A 19,519-nucleotide genomic window follows, 5' to 3' on the forward strand; every position below is an offset into this window, starting at 1 on the left:
GGCTGGCTTTTTCCAGGAGAAATGTTTTGTTTCCTTGTTCTGGGCTTTATATTCATTTTACTACTACTATGTTCAATTAAAGTTATTGGCTTAATTATCCATTTAAAACAAAACAAAACAAAATAACAAGAAGCCACTAATTGGGCAGGAGAATTGAGGGCAGTGCTACTCTGAATATGCTCTGGTTTCCTGGCCAAGAGAGGCCATACAAGGGCCCTGAGAATATTTGCAGGCGCAATTCCTCATACACTCACTTCTGAGTTGTGGAGAACAAGGAAAATGTCAGAAGCCAGAGACATTGTTAACACAGTCTTCCCTGGGGGAAGAAAAAATAATTCTTTAAGCTAGTCCATGTTGATTCCAGGCCAGATTTTAGAATATTCTGACAGAGAGATGACATAGATGCCTCAAAAATGAAGTATTAAAAGAGTTTCAACACAGGTTCACAACAAAGAATAGGAAACTTTAGGCTTTTTAGGGTTTGGCTCAGGTTGTGATCTCATGGGTCATGAGATCATAAGAGGGTCTCCTCCCTCTGCCCCTCCCCCTGCTCATTCTCTCTTTCTCTGAAATAAATATATAAATCTTTTAAAAAATATAGGATGCCCAAACCTAGCCTCTGCAAGTGGGTACCTACTGATCATTATAATACAGACCTCAGAGGGTGGCCCTGTCCCTTTTGGGCTAACAGTTTTTGTTGTCTTGTCTGCCGGATGGAAAAACATAGAATGGCTGGCTGACCTTACCCAAGGAGTTCAGAACCATTGGCAAGGACTGCCACTAGGAGGGATATTTCTGTGTCTTCCCTGCTTCTGTACAAAGAGTACCAAAGGCTGTTGGACATTGATCTTTGTTTTTCTTCCAGTTTTATTGTGCTATTAATTGACATGTCATGTTGAATACATTTAAGTACCACATAATGATTTCAATATTTGTATATAATACAAAGTGCTTATCATGGTAAGTTTAAAATATCCATTACCTCACAGTTAATAGCTTTTTTTCTTGTGATGAGATCTTTTTTCTTTTATTTTAATTTTTAATTTTTTATTTTTTTGTGATGAGATCTTTTAAGTCTACTTTCAGCAGCCTTCAAATATACAATACGGTGTTGTAAACCATGCTGTACACTATGTCGTCAGAACATATTGGTACCTTTTGACCATCTTCACCCATTTCCCCCAGCCTGGACATAGGTCATTGAATTGCTGTTGGGATTATATGTCCTTTTAAGGTGCTTTCTAAGTCTAGATTTTCTGTTTCTGAATGACAGTGTTTTGAATTCTTCTAATTGTTTTCGTTTTAATAAGAAAATGCAGGGATGTCTGGGTGGCTCAGCGGTTGAGTGCCTGCCTTTAGCCCAGGGCATGATCCTGGAGTCCTGGGATGGAGTTCCACATCAGACTCCCTGCATGGGGTCTGCTTCTCTCTCTGCCTATGTCTCTGCCTCTTTCTCTGTGTCTCTCATGAAAAAATAAATAAAATCTTAAAGAAAATGCAATTGCGGGGCCCCTGGGTGGCTCAGTTGGTTAAGCGTCTACCTTCGGCTCAGGTCATATTATCTCAGGGTCGGGGGATCGAGCCCTGCATCAGGCTCTCTGCTCAGTGGGAGTCTGCTTCTTTCTTTCTCTCTTTCTGAGCTTTCTCACTCAAATAAATAAATAAATAAATAAATAAATAAATAAATTTTAAAAAGACAGAAAATGCAATTGCATTGGTAGGTGTTAAATGAAAAAGATGCCTAGCACTATGATTATTTTCTGTGACCTGTTCCTTTTAGAACCTCTGGCTGAGTAGTTCTGTTCTCTGAGCCCTGCCACTTTTGACCCTCTCTTTCCCATGGGGAGCCCCTTGCAGAGCTAACAGGCTCTTGCCTTCACTGGGTTCAGATATCAGCAGGAGAACCAGCAGTCCTGGCCAAACAGCTCGGGCTGCAAGAGAAAGCTCCTCTGTTGGGGCACCTGGCTGGCTCAATCTGGAGAGCACGGGACTTTTGATCGCAGGGTTGTGAGTTTGAGCCCCACGTTGAGGGTAGAGATGACTTAAATAAATAAATTTTTTTAAAAAGTTCCTCTGCAATTTTCATTCTTCCCCAGCATCACGTACACGTACAATATGATGAGACTGTATGTAGACCATGGTCATGTGCATAGAAGTCTTTGTTACCCTGTTTGATTCTCTTCACTTAAAAATCAGCTCCTAAAAGTTTTAGAATTGAGCTGTAACTTGTCTAATACCAAGTTTTGTTTTTTATTGAAGGCTATTTCTGATGCTTGGAAGCTACCCTTTCAGCCACAAAGATGGTCATCAATCTTTGCCTCCCACAGTTCAGACCAAGAATTTATTGCAACAAGGTAAACAAAAAAAGTATATGCACATAAATATACAATGGCTAGTTTTCATGTTTTTTCCCCATTCCTGCCTGTGTATGTGGACTTACTTTGGACATAATGTGCTTTTACCTTCTCTGTTTTAGATCCCACCAGGTGATACGTAGGTAAGTATGGGTCAGGCCACACCTCTAGAATCATACACCGCTGTTAGAAGGTGAGCTGTGGCTCATTTTCTGGAGGGTCTTACTCATTGTGCTCTTCTCTCTGATGATAAAATTTAATTCCATTCAAAGTCAGTGAAGGTAGAGATTCTCTCCCAGCTGTTCTTCCCCCTTCTCACACTAGAAATAATAGCTTGTATTTGTTATTTGGATTCCTTCTTTATTATTTGAATTAAACTGCTTCCCCTTTTGTGCAAAGGAGGTTATCTTTGCATAGCTCGGAGCAAGGAGTAAGGAAACTGCAAGGGGAGAACTGAACCCTCCCCTAATTTGGACCTTCTGCATTCAGCATACTATATCAAGTTCTTAGATTGTGAAACTAATTTCTGTCAACAGAGACACAAGTGCCCTCCACCCCTGGCTATGTGAAAAGAATATTCCCATGAAACCTTTTGTAAGGTGAAATGGCATGAAATGAAGAGTATCCCCTGCCTTCTGAAAGTTCACGTTAGGCCACTTTGCTTTTATGAAAGACCTACATTAGTGGTTAGTTTGATAATGACTTTTTTCTGTAAAGGTAAAAATTCTCTTTGGATTTCTTTTGGTTAGCAAAAACAAGTACTAATATAGGTCTTCGGTAAAAGCAAAGTGATGTGATGTGAACTTTCAGATGGGGTGGGGAGTACCTGTATCTTATAATCTCTACAAGTTATAACAGATATTAGAAATACTGGAGGGGTGTGCCTGGGTGGCTTACTCAGTTAAGCATCTGCCTTCAGCTCAGGTCATGATTCCAGGTCATGATCCCATGATCAAGTCATGATCCCCCTCCCTCAAAAAAGAAATATTACAAGAGGAAAAAGTTACATTCCCACTTCCATAGTATAATCACTATTCTAGATTTCCCAGTCTTTTGTGGTCCTTGTTTCTGAACACACTTTTTTTTTTTTATCCAAGATCCGTCACTCATAGATTTACAAGAAGAATGTTCATTGGCCTTGCTAGGGAACCTGTTACAATTTATAGAGTCCAAATACAAAGTTAAGAACTTTATCTTTTTTAAATATTTTATTTTAAAAATTATTTATTTATTTATTTGAGAGAGAGAGAGAGAGAGAGAGAACAAGCAGGGGGAGGGGCAGAGGGAGAAGGGGGAGCAGACTCTCCGCTGAGCAGGGATCCTGGTGCAGGACTCTATCCCAGGACTGTAGGATCATGACCTGAGCTGAAGGCAGATGCCTAACCAATTGAGCTGCCCAGGTGCCCCCAAATTAAGAACTTTAAGGGGCACCTTTGTTTTCCCCTAAATCTCTATGGTTTCATCCTCTGAAATAAAAAACCAGTAGTATATCTGCCCTTTTTTCTCAGAGTCATTATTTTGAAGGGATTTTTGGTTGGGTTGAGCAGAGTTTTGTTGCTCATATTTTTTAAGGATGGGTCATACTTGGGAACAAGTTGCTTTGACCTGATCTTGAGTGCCTACCCTTCAAAAAAAAAAAAAAAAAAAAAAAAACAAGAGATTTTGATGTAATAGAGGACATTTTAAATGAGGAACTTAAGACTTTCTTTAAATAATTTTCTTAGAAGTGGCAAGTTCTTGAAAACTAGTTGTCTTCATTTGGATCTCATCAAATGAATGCATCTCCTATTTGTCATTAACTCTAGATATCAGCTGATGGTTATGAAGTAGAAAATCTCATCTCTGAAGACCTCACAAAGAGAAGTCATGGTTTTAGGACAGAGTATTTCATTAAGCCACCGGTCTATGTGACAGTTTCCTTTCCCTTCAGTGTGGAAATCTGTAGGATTAACATAGACCTCACAGCTGGGGGAGGCCAGAATGTCACTGGCCTGGAAATGTACACATCTGCCTTATCCAGCAGAGCATCTTGGAATGCCTCCGAGTGCCGAACCCTGGGCCCAGCTGAGCCGGCCATCCCAGACAAGGAGGCATTCACCTTGGTAGGCAAAGTCTTACTGAAAAACCAGAGCCAGGTGGTGTTTAGTCACAGGGGCTTCAAGGCCAGGCCACCTTTTGGCCCAATGGAAGCCACACTGCCCTCTCCTGCAGTTGTGGCCCAGGAGCTCTGGAATAAAGGGGCTCTTTCCCTCAGCCACGTGGCCCATCTCAAGATCTGTATCACCCACGTGACAGGCAGTGGTATCCCTTGCATCAAACGATTGGAAGTGTGGGGTCAGCCAGCTAAAACCTGCTCTCAGGAGGTGATAGATAGTGTCATGCTGGTTGCCTCCGAGAGCCTCCCTCAGGACTTGGCTCTGCAGGCTCCTGCCTTGCCCATGGAGAGTGACTGCGATTCTGGGGGCCTGCCTGAGCACCAGCAGGCCCCCACCAGCCTGCAGGAGCTGGCCGAGGTAATTCAAGATGTGCCCGAGGAGTTCCTGGACCCCATCACCCTAGAGATCATGCCTTGCCCAATGCTGCTGCCCTCAGGCAAGGTCATTGACCAGAGCACATTGGAGAAGTGTAACCGCAGCGAAGCCACTTGGGGCCGAGTGCCCAGCGACCCTTTCACGGGGGTCGCCTTTACTCCGCACTCCCAGCCCCTGCCTCACCCCTCCCTGAAGGCCCGGATCGACCATTTCCTGCTCCAGCACTCTGTTCCTGGCTGCCATCTGCTCGGGAGAGCACAGACTGCATTGGCAGTGACGCCTTCTTCCATTGCTCTGCCGTCTCGGAAAAGGAAGATGGAGCAGCCTGAACACCGCCCAGACGGTAGCCTTGGTATCAGTGCTTCCGGTTTTTCTACCACGAATCTTCTGGTCTCACCCACTACCTCAGAGCACACCGCCAAGAAAATGAAAGCTGCCAGCGAGCTTGGGCTGACGCATATGGACTGCTCAACAGGTATTCCACGTCCTGCGTCCATGTCCTATGTCATCCCTATGCTTCCCAGGTGACAGTTGGCACTGTTGCCCTGTGCTTTATGCTTTGCCACCTTAAATTACCCCCAAATATACTGGCTTAGAGCACCATACATGCATGCTCTCATAGCTTCTCTGGTCAGGAACGCGGGCATGGTTTGGCTGGGTCACCTGCTTCTGGGTCTTCCGCAGCCACACTCAGTGTGGCTGGGCCCACAACCCCCTTACACCTTGCCTGGAGAAGGATTCACTTGCTAGCTCACTCCTGGGATTGTTACAGGATTCAGTTCCTGGCTGAATTGTCGTGCTGAGGGTCTCTCTTCCTTGTTGGCTGGTGGCCAGTGTGTGTCCTCAGCTCCTTGCTATGTGGGCCTCTTGAGGGCAGCACATAACATGGTAGCTGTGTACACCAGGGCGTGTGCAAGCAAGGTGGAAGTCACGGTCTTGTATAACCCACTTGTGGAGGTGACATCCATCATTTTTGCTATATTCTATTAGAAGCAAGTCACTGAGTCCAGCCCATACCCTAGGGGAGGGGGGACCCAAGGCATGGGTATCTGGAGATGGGTCCCATGGGGAGCCATTTCAGACACTCCCACACCATTGATTCTTATTTTATTTAGTGGTGGTTTTTGTATTTGTTTTTGTCTAGGATAGGTGGTTTAATTTTGTCTCATGCCTTTTCAATGTCAATGGAGGTGATACTATGATTTTTTATCCTTAGATCTTTTAATGTGAAAAAATACATTAGTAGGCTTCTTAATATTGAGCCAGTCTTCACATTCCTGGAAGAAACTCCATTTGGTTATGCTTCTTTTAATATTCAGCTTGGCTCTGTTTATGGCATTTTATTCTGGATAAATAATTTGGACTGTTGTGTATGTATGTATATGTGTATGTATGCATGTATACATGGGCAGATGCCATCTTTGGTCATGTTTTGTTATCAAAGATTTATTTGCTCCATAAGAATAATTAGGAAATTTTCCTTAACTAAATTTTAGAACAATAGTATTAGAATCATTTACTCTCTTAAATATTTGGTAGAATTTACCCATGATTGTCCAAGCCTGGTGCTTTTTGGAGGTAACTCTTTGACACTTTCTTTTCTTTTATGAAAATTAGTCTTTCAGTTTTATCATTCTTTTAATTTCCTCTCATACTGTAAAAACCCTATACAAATAGTATGCTTAAAGTTACATGTGGTTTTGAGTATAAGTTTTCTTTTTTTTTTTTTTTTTTTTTTTAAATTTTTATTTATTTATGATAGTCACAGAGAGAGAGAGGCAGAGACACAGGCAGAGGGAGAAGCAGGCTCCATGCACCGGGAGCCTGACGTGGGATTCGATCCCGGGTCTCCAGGATCGCGCCCTGGGCCAAAGGCAGGCGCTAAACCACTGCGCCACCCAGGGATCCCGAGTATAAGTTTTTGTTAACATGACCCTTGGAAACTTCTGGAAGCAATTGAGGTGCCGTGGGGTGAGACAAGGAAAGGGTCCTTAGACCCTGATGTCTGGGAGGTCTCCAGTGGTGTTGGCCTTGGCAGATTTGTTGGTGACATAGGACTGTGCTGTCCTGTGCTTCGAGGCCCAGAGCAAGTCCTACAAACTGTAGACAAAATGTTCTACTCCCTCCTTTGGGGCAGTTTGGTGAGCTTTGCTACCAGGCAGGTCTCTGGGTTCTTTCTGGGACAGCCTCCCCGCTCCCCCATTGCCTTCACCCTCAGCCTACTGCTCAGCTTTCTGTGGACCACACAGAGAAGGTCCCTTAGGTCCTGGAATAGGTGGGGTGCGGTCTTTGCTACTCACTCAGTAACAACTACTTTGCTTTACTCAGCAGGAGAGAGAGAGCACACAGAGGCCCAGAGGTGCAGGCCAGCAGCTTTGCGAGGTGGGGGGAGCCCAGAAGGGAGGAGGTGGGGAGAAGTTGCTGGTGAGGGAGTGGATAGGGAGCAAGGGCTCAAAGCTGGGCGCAGGCCCAATCATTTCCTTGGCCTGCAGGACCTGCCGAAAGTAGGGTGCAGTTCTGCAGGCTAGCCACCAGGTGGCCCAAGCCTGCTCGGCAAACTGTCCAGGAGCAGGAAAGCAAGAGCAGGGCGCAGGAGCCCTGAGAGCCGTGTGGATGGGTCTCCAGAGCCTTCACTGCTGGTGTTCTGTCATCACAATTCACTAGTGGACGTTAGGGAGGAGTTTCTGTACACTTGTGTCAATTTAGAGCTGGAAGTGTTCTCGTAGTCCTCCAAGGACATATGGCTTGGTCTTCTCTTTTGCTGAACCTCTCTGGATATTGTGGTCTGTGCGTCTCTTATCAGATCCAGTGTCCCATGAGCAGAAGCTGTCACAAAGCTTGGAAGTTGCCTTGACGTCGACCCTCGGCTCCATGCCCTCTTTCACAGCTCGGCTGACCAGGGGACAGCTCCAGCACCTGGGCACGAGAGAAAGCTGCACCTCCTGGAGGCCAGCCACTGGCTCGGGTAACCAGGGCCCCCTCTGTCTCCTGGGAGCCCTGGAACGGGAGGCTGGGCCACGCATCCAGGGTTCTGCGGACCTCCATGCCCAGCCTCCTCTGCCCCAGCACCCGGGCCTTGGGGAGAACCAGTCTCTTTCCTTCTCCAGGGAGAGTTGAGGGGTTCCTGTCACTTCACAAGAAGGACTTTCTTTAGTTAAGTCTTAGTAATTCTGTAGACTTAGAGCTTGGCAGCTCTGTGGTGTTTCTGGTAAGATCTAATTGTTCTGTCCTGAGAACTTTTGGTTGTTTCTCCTTCGTTTAGTTTTCGGATCTAGTCTGTCTCCCATCTGACACTTGGGTTTATTTTATATAACTGGGGTTGTCCTCTTCATCCCTTCCTGTCAACATTGTTACTGGTGTTTCGGCAAAGAACTGGGGCAGCTTACTGAGCCAGTTTTTGTCTCCCTTGAATCTGGGACTACATTAGACGATAGAATCAATTAAGATGCAAAGTGAGAGAACCTGCTGGAATGCTGGGGCAGTTTTTACAAAATGAAGCCTGAAGGAGCTCATGATAAGGTGTATGCTCTGTTCCTGTTGCCCATCCAAAGCCAGGCTGTTCTCTTATCTGGATCCTGGGCTATCTTACCTCTTCTGCTTCTCATCCCTACCTCCCTAGCTCTCTGATTATGTTTCCACCCTGGCAAGCCCCAAGAACCTTCTTGTCCAGGTGACCAGTGGTTTCCATGGACTCCAAGCCCAGTAGTCCCTCACCCTCTCAGCAGTATCTGATGCATCTAGCCAGCGCTCCTTCCCGAAAGGCCTTCCCTCTTGGCCTTCCAGAGGGTACATTCTTTTTCTGATATTTTCACCATCCCTTTGCAGTTTTCACTGCTGACTCTTTCTTCTGTTCCAGACTCTGGTCCTGGACCCTCTTCTCTGTCCTCTGTTATCCTAACAAGAGCCTATCGGACAGTGACTATCCATGCGCACCTGTAACTCCTTCTTCTCCTGGGAGCTCAGATCCCAACTTCCCTGACAGCTGCCTGGCTACCCCCACGTGGGAAACCCATGGATGTATCTTAAGTGAAATTCTAATTTAGGGACGCCTGGGTGGCTCAGCAACTGAGCATCTGCCTCTGGCTCAGGTCATGATCCTGGGGTCTTGGGATTGAGTCCTGCATCTGGCTCCCTGCAAGGCGTCTGCTTCTCCCTCTGCCTATGTCTCTGCCTCTCTCTGTGTCTCTCATGAATAAATAAATAAAATCTAAAAAAAATTTCTAACTCAGAACTACAAACACCTTCCAGAGATTTCCCCCACCTCCCATAATGCCATTGCGGATAAAGAACAGCATCTTCTATCCTCTGGTCAGGTCTCTAAAGTGTATATCATCTTTGATTTCCTTCAACATTCCTTTTTTTTTTAAGATTTTATTTATTCATGAGAAAGAGAGAGGCAGAGACATAGGAAGAGGGAGAATCAGGCTCCTCACAGGGAGCTCAGTGTAGGACTCGAACCCAGGACTCTGTGATCACGCCCTGATCCAGCATTCCTGGCTTCAGCATTCCTGATATCCGTTCACCCTCACGTCCTGCTGGTGCTCCTCCAGAGTGGACCTCAGAGTGCTCTTCTCTGCTGCCACCTGGCCCCAGCTCCTGAGCTGTGTCCCTGGCCTCTTGGAGCAGTCCTGCTGCCCCCTGGCAGCCACCCTTGCCAGTCACTCACAGGGGCCAGAGGGATCTTCTTATGCTATCAACCAGCTTGCGGCACTGCACTTCTTAGACGCCTCTTAGGGTATTGATTGAACTTGGAATAAAATCTAAACTCCCGCTGCTATGAAGTCCTGTGGCATGCCCCAGCCTGCCCCCCTTTGTAGTCTCACCTGAGAAGCCAGTCTCATATGTCACACCTCTGTTTCCTGTCTTTCTTTAATGGACCAGCCATTCTCTTGGTTTGGTTTGGTTTGGTTTGGTTTAGTTCTGGAACAATTCTTTGTACTCGCTGTCCCTTTCTTTCTGCATGGCTGGTCTCTCTCTTCCTCCCAGGAGGCCACCCTTGCCCTTTCCAGAGGGGTGTGGACTGGGGAAAAGAGGCCCCAAGAGAAGGAAGTACAGCAGGTACAGCTTGGGAAGGTGGTGGCAGGTCTTGGCCACTGTGGCCCTCATCCAGGGAGCCCAGTGCGAAGCAGGGAACGAGAGAGCCAGTGGCATGGGGAGGGGATTGGCAGGTCAGGAGGAAGGCTGCCGGGCTGAAGAGAAGCAGGTGCCGGGCTCAGCGGGCAGATCTGCTGCAGACAGACCTCAGCCTTGCCCCAACCTCTGGTGCCCTCCTTCCTCCACTGACCTACCCAACCCTGCTGCACTTGACCACTCTCAGCTTTTTTTTTTTTTTTTTTAAGATTTTATTTATTTATTCACGAGAGAGAGAGAGAGAGAGAGAGAGAGAGTGCAGAGACACAGGCAGAGGGAGAAACAGGCTCCATGCAGGGAGCCCAACGTGGGACTCAATCCCGGGTCTCCAGGATCAGGCCTTGGGCTGATGGTGGCGCTAAACCACTGAGCCACCCGGGCTGCCTCCACTCTCAGCTTTTGCCTTTTCTTGTGGCACCTCACCTTTCTTGTAGTTTGTTGTCAGGATGGGCTTTTGCCCCACTCTGACCCTCCCAGTCTGTCCCAGTGGAAAGTAAGTCCTGCTCAGAGACCAGGAGGGAGGGCTCAGTGTGGCCCACCTGCCCTCAGAAGCCAGCGTTTCTTGAGCACTCATTGGAGCATCAAGATTTGGTCATCGAGGGGAGGCCTCCTAGGTCTCCATACTTCCAGATCAGCCAGAAGGGGACTCAGGAGAGATAAAGCCAGGTTGCTGCAGGGATGGAGGGTAGGGAAGCTTGTTGTCCCACTCCAGGCATAGGCCCTGCCATCAGGACGGAGCCTGCACTGGGGGGCGGTTTTCCCTAACCTTGGCCTATTTTCCTCCCTGATTTACCAGAGCAGCCTGGGAGCATCCCAGGCCCCGAATGCGCCTCCTGCAAAAGAGTGTTCTCTCCGTACTTCAAAAAGGAGCCTGTGTACCAGCTTCCCTGTGGCCACCTGCTATGCCGGCCCTGCCTGGGTGAGAAACAGCGCTCCCTGCCCGTGGCCTGCACAGCCTGCCAGCGGCCGTTCGCCAGCCAGGACGTACTGCGGGTCCACTTCTGAGTGACCAGCCTCAACCCGAGAAGACCCATCGAGGGGAGTAGCTGAGGGAGTGGGGGGTCAGGGTCCCTTGAGGGCTGGCCAGATCCCAAGCACAGAGGGGCCCTTTCTTCCCCATGGGCTTTTTCCCTCTCTCTCCTTCCACAGTGTAGCACATGGGCCTGAGTCGGGGTAGGAGGGGGCACTCCACTCCTGCTCAAGTGGCACTAGGATAACAAAGCCATAGTCTGGGCCGGGAGGGATGGAGGACATATTCCTGCCCTCCCAGGCCTCCCTGCCTCCCCCTCCCCGCCCCGCCCCACCAGAGCCCAGGCCTGTTAGAGCCGGCCCCACCCTGCTGGCACCCACCCCAGTCCTGCAGGGCAGATACAAGTGGAGCACCACAGACCATGGCTCGGGATCTCAAAGACCGCCTCTGCCTTCAGTGTCATCCATGAGGGCTCCATGGCGGGGCTGTGGAGTGAATGACTCAGTTCCCGACTGGCAGGCCACTCTGAGCCTTAATAAAGCGATGGTTGACGTCTACTGTGGGCTTCCTCCTGACAAAGTGCCTGTCTGTGTCATACTGCTGTCCCCCACCGGCACCCACACAATGCGGGGCTGTCACAGGGCAGCCTTAAGTGGCCACGACAACCCTATCAGGCGACAATTGAGGTCAGTGGCCTGAAAGGATGAGAAGTCACATTTCCAGATGCATCTGCCACATGAGGGTTTGCATGTGGGCGTGCATGCGAGTGGGGGGCCTGAGTGTCCTCCCTGAGGCCAGCTCACATGGGGCTGGGGCTGCACTGCATTCAGCCCAGCCGGCTGCAGCTGCGCTGCCCTCTGACGGGGACAGAGCTTTACCCACCCAGCCTGTTTCAGGAGGAGTACTTAAACAAGTAGGCTGCATTCTTTTCATTCAGAATTTAGTTTATGGAGTCCCAGAGAGAAACTATTCCTACAACTGTTTACTGTGTGGAAAAGATTCTAGTCGCTGAAAGAATGTCCTCATGTGAGAAAGCATACCGGGATCTTCCCCGCTCCCTTGTGAGTAGGTCAGGCAGGGACCAGCACCTGTGGACAGGCCCTGGGGCCTCCAGCCGCCTATTCTTCTCCCCTCCCCTAGGCCTGCCACCTCCTCTGTACTCCAGGGGGACCCCAGGGAATGAGGCAGAGCTATAGTCCTTCGGCTGGTGGGAAAGAAGGAAGCTTAGCAAAACCTCTGATTCTTGGACTCCAGTCCAGACCCAGGAATTTAGAGATCTGCGGGTGGGGTTAGAGCTTCCTAGGGGATTTGTATGTCCCCAAAGGAAATTCCCACCTTCTGCCGCTCTGTGGCGCTTCCCTTGATACAACATCACCTGGGACTTGGGGGGTCTGCACTGGTGGGCTTTCCTCTTAGCTCCTGTGTGCTCTTTGGCTTTAAAGGTCTGGGCCAGTCCAGACTCTTGCCTTATCCTCATGGCATCCTTGTAAGAAAAGCTCCACTTAGCATTTGTAGCAAAATCACCATGGGGGCACAGGGGAGGGTACCTGTCATCAACCTGTGGTGGCCTCGGGGTAGCTTAAAGGGTGGGAACCCTTCTCTCGGGCCATCCCGTCCACCCCATCCCAGGGAGTCAGAGACAGCTGTTTCCAGCCTGGGGTCTACATAAGGCACAATCAGATACGACCAGAGCTGCCTCCCCTTCTATGGAGGGGCCTGGTGATCTGCATTTCAAATTGGCTCCTGCTCCCCAGATGGCCCTGGGGAGAAACCTGGCTTGGGAGCTACTGGGGTAGACAGTTCTGTCCTATGACCAAGGGGAGCCATACCACATCCTTGGAGAAACATCCCTTTTTATCTCTCTTTTTTTTTTTAAGTTGTGCACCCAACATGGGGCTTGAACTCATGACCTCAAGATCAAGAGTCACATGCTCTACTGACTGAGCCGGCCCAGTGCCCCTTTATCTTTATTCTAAAGAGTCCCCCAAAAAGATGTGATCTTTTACCACCCTTGCCAGAAACAACACTAAGCAGGGCTACACCGTTTGTCTCCCCTAGAAAATGGGAATAACAGCGCTCTTGCTGCCAACGAGGCTCAAAGGGCAGTTTATTTCTCAGCGGCGCCCCGGAGCCAGGCCCAGGGCAGCGGACCGGAACATGGCGTGGACCCCAGGGGCTCTGAGACGACTCAGGTCCGCGGAGCCTTGATGTGGCCTGCCGCCCCCTCGCCCGCTGCAGGTCCCGTGGGGCACACGTCTTCCCCTTTCCTCCGTTGTGTGCTCAACACCAAGCCCATTTGGGGTGCGCAGCCCTGGGCCCTCCGAGAGCAGGGTGCTGAGCCCCAAATCTCCATCCCCGAGATGCAGGGCGACCTGGCATCCCGGCCGTCCTCCCTGCGGGGCTAAGGCCTCAGTCCTTGGCCACTCTGTGGCCCAGCTGGGGGACTGGGCCAGCTCACTCAGGGCTGTGGCCCGCCAGCCCCGGGAGCAGTGGGTGGAAGGGCCACTCAGAAGAAGTCCTGAAGGTAGAAGAAGTAGAAGAACCAGACGACTAGGAAGAAGATGAGCATCTGCTCGGTGCTCACCGAGTACTCCATCTCCTGGCAGCCGGGCCGCAGGGCCCCGCAGCACCTGGGTCCCCGAGCCCCGGGCCGCACTGCGGCCTCCCGAGGGTCTCCAGCTCGAGGCCGCCCAGCCGCCAGGAGCTTTTCCATCCCCCAGGAGACCAGTCCTCTGCCGCAGGGGTTGCTGTAAGTAGGTCTGCAGACAAAGCCACCTGCCCCGGAGGAAGCTGCCACTGCCTGCCTCCCGCCTGGCCTGCAGGGTTGTAATACTGGGCCAGCTGCCATTGTGAGGGCTGTGGACAGGGCGGGGCACCTCAGGGCTGTCCCCTCCCTCGGAGGTGCCCCCCCACCCCCATCCTCTCCCCACAACCACCACCCCGCCCCTCAGCCGCACTGGCCCACTGGGCCCCCAGCCCGCTTGTTCTGGCAGGATCTTTCCTTCCAGTTCCAGGCTGAAAGGGGCTGGCTGGGTTGGGAATCAGCCAAAGATGCTCTGCCAGCCACCAGTGGCAGAGGCCGTACCCCAGGCTCCACCCCGCGGTAACGCCTTCCCTGTTACAAAGAAGTGCCATGGTCCAGAGGAGTGACAAGATCTCCAGAGTGGCACAGTAAGGATGAAGGAAGGAGAGGCAGCCTGGTGGCCGCTGGCAAGTTTTCTCCACTGAGATTTGTGCCAATAGCAAGATGATGCTACTCATAACCATGTTATCAAGATGTGACCAAACATTTGGGTACCCTCCCCTTTACAATATCTTTCTAAAAGGGAAAAGAAAAAGTGAATGTGTATGCTGTGTGGTTCTGTTGCCTGCTCATTCCCTTAGCATTTTTTTCATGGACATTTGCCCTTTTAAATCTTAAAAAAAAAAAAAAAAAAAAGAAAGAAAGAAAGAAAGAAGAGGGATGACTGGGAACCTGGGAGTGAGGAAAACCCTCTTCATTCAAAATCCAGATAAGTGGGATGCCTGGGTGGCTCAGTGGTTGAGCATCTGCCTTTGGCTCAGGACATGATCCTGGGATCCAGGATCAAGTCCTATATCGGGCTCCCTTCGGGGAGCCTGCTCTCCCTCTGCCTCTCTCTGTGTATCTCTCAGGAATAAATAAATAAATCTATTTTAAAAATTCAGATAAGTAAGGGAGAAGACTGACAAATTTGACTACCTTGAAATTAAAAACAAAAATCTTTGTACATAGAAAAAAAAGCGACATTAGCAAAGTAAAAAATTGTAAGCTGGGAAAATGTAATTTGTATTACAATGGTTAATATATAGCTTCTAAAATTAAATGTACATAATGTGTTAAACTTGTCGAAAGATGCTCAACCTTGCTCATGATATGGTAAAATGAAAGCAAGCCTAAAATACCATCTCTTGTCTAGCAGATCGGCACTCAGAGTCAGGCCACAGTCTGCCGGTGGGCAGGTGCTGTCATGCACCGGTGGCAAGCTCTGTGGAGGGCAACGTGACAGTTTCTAGCAGTTACATGTTCGTGGACCCTCTGACCAAGCCGTCCCACTCCCAGGATTCTAGCTCAAAGATTCTCTGCAAAACTAGAAAAAGAAAAATCTTGGCCTCACTGGAAGCAGCAAGCAACCTGAGCAGCGGGTGCAGGTCCCTTGGGAGGGTGGGGGGGTGCAGAGGAGCTACGTCGCCCCCCTGCGGAGGGAGGGGCCAGCTGTATCGGGAAGCTGGGCCCAGGAACAAGTGGTTTACACGCACATGATCATGCATGTATGATCATCAAGGAGGTTATGGAGACTCTGAAGGCCAAATTTGTGTTTAAAAAAACACAAATTTTGCATTAAAAAAATTTTTTTTAAGTTTCTATGTATTGAGTACACTGCCCCAGGGTGGGGGCGAGGGACAACCTGCTGAGTGCTTTATGTGTATGACCTCATTTAATCCTTGCAGCTCTTTTTTTAAAGTAAGGTCTCCAGCCAAGGTGGGGCTTGAAATCAACGACCCCAAGAACTAGGGTCACAAACTCTACAGACTGAGCCAGCTAGGGCCCCCATCCTTAACTCCCAAAGGAGGAAACAGGTCCGTGAAAAGCTCAGGTGATGACTCCAAGGCTACTCCTAACCCCTGAGATGCTCTACTTGTGGCAGAGGCTGCCAAAGAGCAGACTCAGTCCCCTCTATAAGGGTGGCCCGTATGTTGTCACTGCATGGCCCCTAGGGACGCTTCCATTGAACTAGGACCCCAGGCAGTGCACAGAGGCACTGCTAGGACTGATCTGGTGGGAGCCCATGCAACTCCTCGACCTACAGGAACCTTTCTGCTGAGGCCCAAGTCTACCATGCAAAATAGAACCTGAGGCATACAAAAGTCTAATTGTGGAATAACAACTCACGACCAAGCTACAGCATAGCTTTCGAAAATTAAAAAATATTACACCTCTCAGCACAAAAATAAAAGTTGCTCACCCCAGCAAAGACTCAGCACAATTCCCTTCGTGTATGTGGAGAAAACTGGCTGAAATGTGAATGGAAAAGTACCCATCCTGTGTGGCTGCTGAAGGAGGAGAACGTGGGATGGAGCAAGGAGCCAGACAGGGAAGGAGCAGGTGCAGAGTGGCCCCGGAATGGTCTTTGGCAGGCTGTAGTCACGGCAGTGGGGACCGGCCTTCCCCGAGTGGGCATGCCACACTGCAGATGGCAACCCCAGGTGTGTGATGTGTGTGGCTGGGGGAGACGCTGTGTGAAAGAGAAACAGTGGGAAAACAGTCAGTGAGTGGGAAACAGTCACCAAATGAGCCCTGCGTGATCCTGGTGGGATCAAATGCATGAGGGATGGCCAGATTGGGGGGCCGTCCCAGAAAGGTGTTGGGAAGCAGAGGCAGGAATAGGGAGGAAGGCAGGCAGTCTGATACCCTCTAAACCAGTGGAGAGAACTAGATTGGGGGCGCTTGGCTGGCTCAGCTGGTGGAACATTAGACTCAATCTTGGGGTTATGGGTTCGAGCCCCATGTTGGATGTAGAGATTACTTAAAAATAAAATCTTAAAAAAAAAGAGAGAGAGAGAAGGGGTAGAGAATCAGGGTCAGGGGAGGCAGAGACACAGGTTGGCCTCCCCTCCCATGGTTCCTGATACCTCCCCTTGGGTCCAGGGCGCAGACATCAATCATGACTCAGCTGATGAAATGCAACCTGATGGCTCATTAATTAGGAAGCCTGTAATTAGCCTGTCTCAGGAACCAGGATCCTCCAGAGAGAACCCCTCTCTCCTGCCTTCCTCTCCCTCCCACCCAAAGGATGAGATCAGGCTTGGGGGGATCTGGCCCCTGGGAACGAGGAGGGGCAGGGGAGCATGAACACCAGGGGAAATGAGATGCTGGAGCACGCATTTATGCATGAGATGGCCCTGCAGATTGACCCTAGGCAATGAGACGACGGAAATGACAGTAGGCGCCTCCACCCTGAAAGTTTCTGGGGGCAAGCTGGGTGCGGCTGGCTAGACCTGGCCCAGCTTGGTCCAGAGCAAAAGAAACATTCAGCAACTGAAATGCCATTTCACACCGGGTGTTACTCAGCAGCACTTCCTAAACCCCCTCCTTCTTCCATCCACCTCCAGTCCACCTCCCACACTACTTCTTCTGCAGCTGCTCCGTCACCTCCCTTTCCAAGAGTCCTTGGGAAAATGGATCTCAAACCTTAGTCTTCATCCTTTCCTCCTGACTCCATGCCACTGTGACTGTTTTATTTTTTTTTTTAAGTTTATTTATTTTTAAGTAATCTCTACCCTCAGTGTGGGGCTCGAACTCACAACTGAGATCAAGAGTCGTATGCTCTTCTGACTAAGTCAGCCAGGCGCCCCCACAGTGACTATTTTAAATGACCAGTTGCCAATCAGAGTGCCAAGTTCTCCTTCATCCAAAGGAGCACTCTGTTCCTTCTCTTGACTCTGGATCGGCTTGTAGCTGCTGGGACCAATTGCATATAGTAGCAGCAGTGACCCTATGTGATTTCTGAGGCTGTCATAAGATGCCACATCACTTCTGCCTCATTTGCTGGAACACTGTTAAAACCCTTGTTTGCTAGAACACTCTAAAGCACTCTGGAAGCTGGAACACTCAAGAAGTGCAACTATCCCGAGGTCACCAAGCTGCAAAAAGCCACACAAAGGGGCCAGATAGGCAGGTACCCTGGTCGGCAGTCCCAGTGGAGCCCAGACTTTGGGTTATCCCAGCCCAGGTGCCCAGGCATGTGAGTGGAGAGGTGTCCAGAAGATTCCAGCCCTTAGCCATTCACACTTTCCAAAAGAGGCCCCTAGTCACTTTGGAGCAGAGAAAAGCTGTCCTTGCTGTGCCCTGTTTAGACTCCTGACCTTCAGAATCCAGGATCATAAGATGGTGGTTTTGTGTCACTGCCTTTGGTAGCAAGTGGACCAATGACAAGATCCTGGACAGCTACTAAGGAGAAAGCTGGGGTAGGGGATGGGGAGCCAGGAAGGCAAAGCACAGAGCAGGAGGGGAAGGCCAGCACAGAGAGGAAGGTGACACTCACTGGGGCTGGCCACTAACTCAGGCATTGACTCAAGACCCACCACAGGGTCTGGGGACTCACTGAAGAAAGGAACATGGTCTCCGAGGCAGAGAGAATGAAGCATTTTTAGGGTACCATGTCAGCCTGGAAGAGGAGAAGGAGGATTTCAAGCTTTGAGGGCTTCAAGAACCAGTGCTGCCTAAGAGACCCTGGTCTTGGCCTCGTCCCTTAGAGGGCCAGCTCTGACCCTCCTCTGGGTGAGACCAGGGGATACGCCCTCCTCAAATGTGGATCCTGCAGACTATGGCCTGGAACACTCTACCTAATGTTCCCATGACCTTTTCTAGGGCAGGAGGGGCCCTCTTCTCTGTGCCCAGGTGGACCCACCTGAAGTGTGCAAACATGCCTGCATAGTGTCAAGAGGAGGCAGTTTGTGAAGCACACAGAGAGAACCCAAGCCTGCAGCCTGGAGCGCCCACTTGCATGCTTGGGGTGTGGGATAGAATAAGGCTGTTGGGAGAGACCAGCCGCCCAGCTGCCGAGCTCTGCTGCAGAACTCCCAAGAGAACCAGATTCCAAATTTGAACCTGGGCTTCCAGGTTATTATGAGCACATATTTTTCAAGAGGATAGAACAGGAGCACCTGGGTGGCTCAGTGGTTGAGCATCGGTCTTTGGCTCAGGTCATGATCCCAGGGTCCTGGGATCAAGTCCTGCATCAGGCTCCTCACAGGAAGCCTACTTCTCCCTCTGCCTGTGTCTCTGCCTCTTTGTGTCTCTCGTGAATAAATAAATAAATAAATAAATAAATAAATAAATAAATAAATAAAATCTTAAAAAAAAAAAAAGGATAGAACATACTTTACTTAACATTTTGTTAGCTTGACTTACAACTTTTAAATATTTGATCATATTTTACCTCAGGTCCCACAAAAGCTGGAGCTAATACTTAAAAAAAAAGAAAAACACAACTTTGGGGCACCTGGTGGGTCAGTCGATTAAGTGTCTGCCTTCGGCTCAAGTCATGATCCTCGGGGCTCCTGGGTGGCTTGGTGGTTTAGCGCCTGCCTTTGGCCCAGGGCATGATCCTGGATTCCCGGGATCAAGTCCCACATTGGGCTCCCTGCATGGAGCCTGCTTCTCCCTCTGCCTGTGTCTCTGCCTCTCTCTGTGTCTCTCATGAATAAATAAATAAAATATTAAAAAAAAGTCATGATCCTGGAGTCTCAGGCTTGAGCCCCCCACATGGGGATCCCCTCTCAGCAGGGAGTCTGCTTGTCCCTCTGACCCTCTCCCCTCTCATGTTCTCTCTCACTCTCTTTCTCAAATAAATAAAATCTTTTTAAAAAATAAAGCTTTTTTACTATGGAAAATTTCACACCTACACAAAAAGATGGATTAATATAATCAACTCTTGTGTGCCTCTGATCCAGTTTCAAAACTCACCTCATGGCTAGTCTAATTTCTTCTATACTTACCCCAGCCCGATTCG

The 19,519-nt window shown here is 49.4% G+C and overlaps 1 protein-coding gene and 1 long non-coding RNA gene across 6 annotated transcripts in view; one reads left to right on the forward strand and one right to left on the reverse strand.

The window, feature by feature from the left end:
* The window catches only part of UBOX5 (U-box domain containing 5), a 42,025-nt gene extending 30,483 nt beyond the window's left edge, over positions 1 to 11,542 (forward strand). For 3 of the 5 annotated variants that reach the window (XM_077872412.1, XM_077872413.1, XM_077872414.1), the window contains 4 exons: positions 2,260 to 2,354; positions 4,160 to 5,360; positions 7,689 to 7,850; positions 10,812 to 11,542. In XM_077872412.1, the coding sequence (XP_077728538.1) occupies positions 2,301 to 2,354; positions 4,160 to 5,360; positions 7,689 to 7,850; positions 10,812 to 11,020 (1,626 nt within the window). In that variant the 5' untranslated portion in view covers positions 2,260 to 2,300 and the 3' untranslated portion in view covers positions 11,021 to 11,542. The remainder of the gene's footprint in view (positions 1 to 2,259; positions 2,355 to 4,159; positions 5,361 to 7,688; positions 7,851 to 10,811) is intronic. The other 2 variants (XM_077872415.1, XM_077872416.1) reach the window with 2 other exon arrangements.
* Positions 11,543 to 15,916: 4,374 nt separating this feature from the next.
* Positions 15,917 to 18,584, reverse strand: LOC144298048 (uncharacterized). Its single transcript, XR_013365036.1, has 2 exons — positions 18,416 to 18,584; positions 15,917 to 16,240 (listed from the first exon to the last, which is right to left on the reverse strand). It is a non-coding gene; the product is annotated as an uncharacterized LOC144298048 (long non-coding RNA).
* Positions 18,585 to 19,519: the final 935 nt, after the last annotated feature.

Source organism: Canis aureus, chromosome 26 (genome assembly GCF_053574225.1).
Source record: "Canis aureus isolate CA01 chromosome 26, VMU_Caureus_v.1.0, whole genome shotgun sequence".
NCBI lineage: Eukaryota > Metazoa > Chordata > Mammalia > Carnivora > Canidae > Canis > Canis aureus.